The 8,201-nt window shown below is 35.9% G+C and overlaps 1 protein-coding gene across 1 annotated transcript; it reads right to left on the reverse strand.

The window, feature by feature from the left end:
* Window positions 1-6,771: 6,771 nt before the first annotated feature.
* On the reverse strand, window positions 6,772-7,350 carry LOC129571666 (histone-lysine N-methyltransferase SETMAR-like). Its single transcript, XM_055451481.1, has one exon. It carries the CDS (start codon window positions 7,348-7,350, stop codon window positions 6,772-6,774), a length of 579 nt encoding a protein of 192 aa, XP_055307456.1.
* Window positions 7,351-8,201: the final 851 nt, after the last annotated feature.

Below are 8,201 nucleotides of genomic sequence, written 5' to 3' on the forward strand. Positions count from 1 at the left end.
GCTCATTATACATTACAAATGGCATAGATAAATTAAAAAAATAAATATGGGAATAAATAATATACAACAGCAACGGAAATCAACGCAACGTTACCGAACGTTACCCACTGTATTGAGAATTGGCAAATACACAAATTGAGCATCGATGGGTCATCGATAATAGCATAGCACACACGTACAACCGCGTATAACACGGTGTATAATCGCCGTTAATGCTATGTTGGTTTGGCTTTGTTTATTTATATAAGATTTCAGTGGAATTCAGTTGACACGAGCGGGCAGAAAAGAATAAATTAAGCGCTATTTTAATCCTGTGTAAACCAGTGCAAACGTTATAACCTATTGAAATCCATTGAAATTGTTCAAAATCGTTGAAAATAGAATTATCATGGAAAAGGAAAACAAACGAGTCACACCAAACACACCAAACACTCCAAAAACTCCAAGAAGTAACTCAAGAGACATCGCAAATCATTGGTTGAACTTGACAGCAGGCCGAGAGATAAAGCACACAAGTGTTGACAGCAGAGCCATGAAACCGAACTGTCAAACTACAACGGGGACCGCGTAGTCGGTTGTCATTCGTTGCGGAACGCGCTAAAAGTATGCATAAGTACATGAGTACATATTTCAAGCATTCTGGTTAAAAAATATTTCAATTATTTATAAAAATATACCTAGTGTATTAATATGAAAACCCATTTTTAATAACATTTTAGAAACGTTTGAAAAAATACCGAAAAAGAATATGAACTTTCTTTTTTTTTGCTCAGAAATTCTTTGCTAACATTTTTCCTGTTTTTGATTGACAAAGTGAGGTTAAGTATCTACTGACATGTTCAATGTGTAGAACAAATTTGTGCACTCGGTGGAACAAAGCCATTGCGTGTTTAAGGAGCCACTTTATTCCCATGGCTCCTGAAACACATTTTCAAGCTCACTTTGTAGGAAGCGAACGTAAAAAATGAGAAAATTGAATTAATTGATTTCAAAATTCATTTGAACATCAGCAAATCTAAAGAAAACTTAGATAAATATGTTCATGTTGGAAACATTTTTCTAAATTTGATAATGTGGATGTGTCATCCAAATCATTCATTGCATTTAAATAGGAAATAAAGAAACAACATAATTTTACACAAATATTCATTTTCCACTTGATTTTATCATTTTTATTCACTCCATGAATAATATACGTTCACGAAAATACGTTGTCTTTTTCAATAGTTCAAATTCAACGAGTCGTTCTACGAAGGTGCACTTAAGACTGTCTGGCGTGTATTTAATTTGTACTTTATTCTGACAGCCGCGTTGTTATTGATTATGACAGTTCGGTTTCGCCCCTCTGGTTGACAGTGCAAACTCACGATTTTTTCAAAATATTTCTTTGAATAACAAATCGTGGATGAAGCCTAGGCTTTGCAGGGCCCGAATATCAACAATAAAAGAAAACAAATAAATATAATTTCCAAGCAAATAATGTATATAAAATGTATGGCGTTTCCAATCTCACCACTGTTCACCACAATCAGTCAAAGCATTAATGTGAATGACGCATGACAAAGTGACTTTGACAGCACACGCATATGAATTGATGTCATGTTTACATTCGGAAACGTCAATGCAAAATTTCCAGTATCCAGTTTCAGTCGACTTTGCGAAATTTCGATTTTTGCACTATCCAAAATATGGCTTTCTGAGTTTTTGCCCAGACCCAACTTCCGTGCAAAATTTCAGAAGATTCTGAAAACCTAATGTGAATTTTGATTGATTTCGTGTGGGATGGTTGATCAATTGATTCCAATCAATGAGGGAAATATGAAAAACATAAAATATTTATTCAATACAAAAAATATAAATCTATTGAAACAATTCATTCGAATGCATGATTGTCAAAATTCATCACATAACCACCACTCATAAATTACACTTTTATGACACTCATACAAAGTTGAAAGCATGAAATGACGTTGGCTTGAAATGAAAATGGCTTATAAAGAACATGAGACTTTCGTCGCTCGATACACAGATACGAAACATAAATAAAGCAATCCATTAAAGTGGAACAAGGAAATGAAATCCGTAAGAATGAAACATAGCATGTGCCGTTTTAAGTATTTCGCTTTGCGGTGTTCCGTTTTCATAGATAGGTCTGCAGTGTCGTTATGAACGAATCTTCTCGCATTGTGTTATATCACTGGATCTATATAACATTGTTTCGTTACTCGAATATTTTTTAACCGTAGGTGGTTCTACAATAAATTCTGGGTTACTACAATTAATAAAACACTTTGGACCAGTTTTGGAGTCCCTACAAAACAAACTCCCTACAAAAACAAAACACTGCTGTTGTCAAATAAATTGTTGAAAATATCAAGAATCGGACGACTGATTTGAATTCAACATTTTTTCTACAATTTTATGGACCCTAGAAACAATAGAAAAAAGATTTAGTTTGTGGAAAGTTCGATTTGGGGCCAAGATTTGAGTATTACCGATTTTGGACCAATTTTCATGACTCGTCCCGATATCGAACGAACATATTTGAAAACAGACAATTGATTTGAATTCTACAATTTATCTACAATTTTTTGAAACCATTCTCCATTCGAAAAAACATTTGATTCATGGAAAACTCGTTTTTTGACCAAGATTTGAGTATCCCCATTTTGGAGCGGTTTCTCGATAGCCGATTACTCGAAAAAATTGTTCCTACATAAAAAAAGTAAATACACTACATTAAACTACATAAAATCTACAATTGAAATCGCCCTACCCGAAGACATTTCGGCAAATATGCCAAGATTTGAATATTCATCTACTGTATTGTAAGCAGAGAATGTCTACCGATATTCTTATTTATTTGAGTGGCACTTACTAGATATTTTTATATTTTCAACGCGCGATGCTGAGTAACGAAAATTCGCGGAAACAGAGAAACGGAGAGTGAGTATTGCTTAATATCGAGCTTGGCTCTTGTATTCGCAGCCAATTATTTCTCGCAGTTTTACATTGCCAATACATTTCCTAATAAAATATCTAATAAGTGCTACCCAAATAAATAAGAATATTGATAGACATTCTCTGATTGTAAGTTTATCATGTAAACGTTCGCTTAATGGTCCCAGTCCCATGATATATGTTCAAGGGATAAATCTAAAGTGGTCAGATATTTTCCAAATTGGTCTGACAAATATCCAAAATGGGCAGACAAAAAGTCGAATATTGGCCGAAATGTGTGTTCCAATTTAGACAGATAAATTCCCAGAATGGTCAGAAAAAATCTAAAATTGTCAGAAGAATAACAATATACATTTTTTCTAAAAATTTTATATATTTTTCTAAATTGGTCAGATAAATGCCGGTGGCATGGTATCAACATTCGATTTTTGATGGTTGAGCACGAGGGATGCGCCTATCTGTGTAATTTGTTGTTGTAATTTGATAGTTCGAACTCCCACCGCTTACGTGTACAATGCAAATCAAATGTATTTCAGTGTAGCGCTAGTAGCATGTAGTTTGCCTTAGACGCAGCTCTCGGTTGAGCATCACGGAGAGCGCATACTGTGGATTAATGCTAGCATATCGATAACACAATCCGCTGCATAAGTGGACGTGTATTACTCTTTTCTCTCGCTATACGTGTGATGTGGCTGTGAATAAGTGTTCCGGCAACAGCGTACAAAAACGTGCGTTCACCACACACAGGGGCTTGCGTCATCGAGTTACTGGTATTAATCCACAGTATGCGCTATGGATGATGCTCAACCATCCAAAAATGAATGTTTACTTAAAATCCTATCTTTGGCTTTTTTGGTGGTGCCAACAAACTGAATTGAGCTTCCATTTTTTGAGAAAAACGTAGACCAATAAGATTGCTATCTATTTAATTTCTCATCCGTCGAAATAGGTACGAACGTGTCTCTGTCTGATGTGTCCAAAATGTTCAACATGCTCAGTGCGAAAATTTTCCACCAATAATTTGAACAATTGTTGGCAGTGTTTGTCATATTGCATGAATACGAAATCGGTGGTCGAAATACCACATGATGTGCAACTTGATAGTTCACGATCGCACGATACACAAAATCCACCTTTGGGAAAGCCAATAGATGTATTACAACAGGCCCAACTGTAATCTACTATTTTCTTCTGAGGTCTTCCCAAGCACATCAATCGCACACTTATCACGTCGTGTGATATGCTTCGCTTGTATATAGTATAGTGATTAATGAATATGATCGAGGAGCCGTTGCTAAATACCTCATTCAAGCGATGCACATCACACAACGTGTGAAGCGTATGGCGGATGTGCTTGGGTTATATATCTTTTCACCTAGAAAATTGTCTCTGTTTCGAAAAAAAATACTGGTAATTTAATAATGTTTCTCAAGAGCCACTTTCTTTTGATCTCTTCCACAAACTGTAGAGCCCAAATCTCAACGAAGGCTAAAACGCCTATGCGGATCACGTGTTTCTCTATTCTATAGTCAACTTTTGGGAATCTTTTTTCTTATTGTTCGCTTGGTAATATTCTTTTTTGAAAAGAGCTTGGCAAGCTTGTTGATTGAATTAATTTCGTTCGAAACAATTTCCAACGTACTGGTGCAATACCGAAATAATTTTCAACAATGCGACTTGCTCTCGAGAGGCAAAATCGTTCTATTGGTGAAACGTTAAACTACCAATAGATTGTTTCAAATGTATTGTTAATTTCAGTACAAGTGAGAAATTTCGTTTACTGATACTACGAAAGTGACTTGCGTTTTGCGTTGTGCCATTTGTAATTTACCAATACATTTGAACCAATCTATTGGTTTGACGTTTTACCAATAGAATTTGCAGGCTTCACCGATTCTTTTCTCTTTGTGCGATAGTTGTAAATTATATTTAAAATATTTTCATTTTAATAAAATGGTATTTCCCGCGTCTTTGAGTAACAAACTCTGTTCCTCTAGCCTGATCGATTTAAATTAATCGGAGATGTCGATAAATAAGATTACTTCTCTTATTCCGTTCGTGTCACCCAATGTAATATAACGTTATAGCATAGTATTTACGGCGCTGCGGAATACCGCCTGGGGAAATTGGACCTGTTTTCAGGGAAGCATCTTCTTCAAATCGTCTGGTGCATTACAGTTCAAATAGGAAAATATGTAAAATGCATTGCTTCAAAGCCACATAGATTGGGAAAGAGTTTCATACCTGTTACAGCAAAGAATCGTGCTTTCTACAGATGTACTAAATTGAATGTTTTCTATGACGCCATCTGGTTGTCGATACTAATGTCTTCAGAAGATTTTATTTATTTTTTACATTTGATTTTCAAATATTAAACTTGATGATGACAATTTTTCCACTCTTATGTTCTAGGCATTTTGCATGCAAAAAGTCGAAATAACTGCGATTTTCTTTTCTAAATTGGATTTATGAATGAAAAACTGATTTTGTATAAAATTGGATAAACAATAAATAAAATCTTCATCAAAACCGTGCGAGAAGATATTAGTATCACCAACCAGATGGCGACATAGAAAACATTCAATTTAGTACATCTGTCAAAAAGCACGAAAAGGTATTAAGTACTTTGTTTGTTTCTTCAGCACTTCTCCTACGCTTTTGTGCTCCTTCAGCCTGGCGCCTTCTTATAGCTGTTCGTTCCAGGCAGATCTTGAAATGTGCTTTGTCAATTGTTTTGTGCGAAGTATTTCACGCATTTGATAGATTCTTCTTCCGATTCATCGTTCAGACTGGATTATAAATCCTGCTGTTGATCAGTACACAAATGTGTTTTATTCTCCTAACCAAGAAGACGTAGCAGATTACACAGGTGATTAAGGAATTCGACAATATTTAAAAAGCCCAGAAGTTTCACTCAACGCGAATAAATCTTCATAAATGGGGAAACTAACGATTTAACTTTGAATAAAATGGTGTGGTTAACATTTCATGTGTTGATGTCGAAAAAATTGTAGATTTCCAAATATGAGTCGAGCAACGATTTGAACAATAACAGTGAAGACGAATATAATGTATCTGATTAGAATACAGAACATAGATTTGGTGACAATTTGTTTGACCAAAATGATGTGGAATATAAATCCGTTCAAAGGGAAGTCGATTGCGAACCACAAGGCGACAACGGGCCAAATTTTTACAAAAATGGCGATGATTCGGTCTCTATGATCACAACAACTTGTTTCGCTAGTTTCAGTCGCTTTAACTATCATCAGTAGTTGACTGTACCTTTGAGTTCATTTGTGTGGATGGCCTTAAAAGTCGATCCGATTTTAGATGTTTCTATTTTTGATTTTAAGCGCGGGACAGACTTTGGAGCTGCCACAATTTTTTTCACTCGTTTTTTTTCTTTTTGAATACTTGGAAATGAGAAAAAAAAACTTTTTATGCTCTATACTGTCAAAATTTTCCACATTTTCGTGTTGGTATTTCTGATTTTCGTGTTGGAATTCCATACAATATTACCGGATCTCCGTTTATTGCATAAGAGACGTTTGTCGATTCTATTATTCTCGGATTCTGGATGTCACCGCTGCATCACAACGCCACTTATACAATGACTTGCGTCGTCGATATGCTCGGATATATCCGCTGCATACGAAATGCTGAGATGTTAAACCATCCGGAAACGTATGTTTGTTTGCTAATGAAAATAAAGTGTGTGTTTTATCAGCCTTAAGAAGTCTTTTTCTGAATGAAAACCGAAAAGGACTCATTTGTTTCTAGTTTGTTTTCATATAATGAAATGAACTACTAATAATAGGGCGTTTTTGGGCGCTTTGGTGGAGTTTCGCCACGTTTTGTCCACTCTTTCGATTGCTGACTTGACTCATGTGTGTAGAAATGAATCCATGTTTCATCCGTCGTTATGATTCGTCGCAAAAATTCATTCGGATTGCGGTTAAAAAGAGCCAAATTGCGCTTGGAAGTGGTCACACGAATCCGTTTTTCATGGATTGACAGCGAACGCGGCACCCATCGTGCGCACAACTTATTCATATTCAAATGATTATGCAATATGTTGACCACCCGTTCATATGAGACGTTAACGGCCTTAACTATCTCACGCACTTTGATTTTCGGCTCATCCAATACCAGATCGTGTATTTTACCGATCATTTCTGGAGTAGTCACCTCAATTGGACGACCTGGACTTGGAATCGTTTCGGTGCTCGTACGACCGCACTTAAATTCGGTAAACCACTTGTGAATAGTTCCAATTGATGGGAAAGAGTCCGGATAATACTTATCAAGCTTCGTTTTGGTTTCGGTGATGGTTTTTCCACGCAAAAAATAGTGTTTTATCAACATACGAAATTCACTTTTTTCCATGTTTACAAAAAATTTCGGAGGTTTGTTGCTACCAAGCGCAATAACTCGTGAGCTAATGAATGGATTTGGCTCATCAATTTTGACAGCTGTCTTATAAAAGATGCCTCTTGTCAAATATGGTAAGGATTTGATATTAGTGGCGCCCTCTCTTTGATTTTTCATGTCATTATCAATCCGCCTAGTACATCACAATATATGGATTGGATGTATTGGATAAATGACATAGTATGCCATTGGCATACACAGTACAATAAAGCTCGGGTCACTTGAAATCAGCAAAGATCCGAAAGCACAGCTACACGGCATGACGCGAAAGTACTCCTCAGAACTAGAAACCATTTGGGTAGCTATGCTTTCGGATCTTAGTTGATTTTTAGTGACCTGAAATTTGTTCCACTGTGATATACACGAACCTAGCGAGTAAACACAAACACTTTTTCCATGTTCGGTTCTTGTTATAACAGATCTGTATTCCCATTTTTATGCTCAGCCAATTAATTATTATTTAAGCCAATGGTTCTTTTAACGACTGATGGGACTATTGATGTATTTGGTCCATACCAAGCTAACGAAAACGATACAAAAGAGTTTATAGATGTATTCGAAAGATATGGTCAAAATCTATTTGGAGGTAAATGATAAATTATTGGGTGTATAACTTTGCTTCCGCCGTTTTCCAACAGATGGCTCCAGCGGTAAGTGCTGGTGAAGAATATCAGCTCTAAAACGTCATACGGTAAGCTTGGGCATCTCTCAACAATTCTGCATCATCACATTTGTAAATTTTTATCTGCATCATAAATTTTATTGTGCTCAAAAATGTCCGAGTTGGTGCCAAAAAACAGAATTTG

This window comes from Sitodiplosis mosellana, unplaced genomic scaffold (assembly GCF_009176505.1).
Source record: "Sitodiplosis mosellana isolate CC-2019 unplaced genomic scaffold, AAFC_SMos_1.0 Smas_scaffold_3078, whole genome shotgun sequence".
Lineage (NCBI taxonomy): Eukaryota > Metazoa > Arthropoda > Insecta > Diptera > Cecidomyiidae > Sitodiplosis > Sitodiplosis mosellana.

Bases quoted from the DNA above. Each gene is read 5' to 3' on its own strand.
- LOC129571666 (XM_055451481.1), bottom strand. From the start codon at position 7,350: ATGGAAAAAAGTGAATTTCGTATGTTGATAAAACACTATTTTTTGCGT.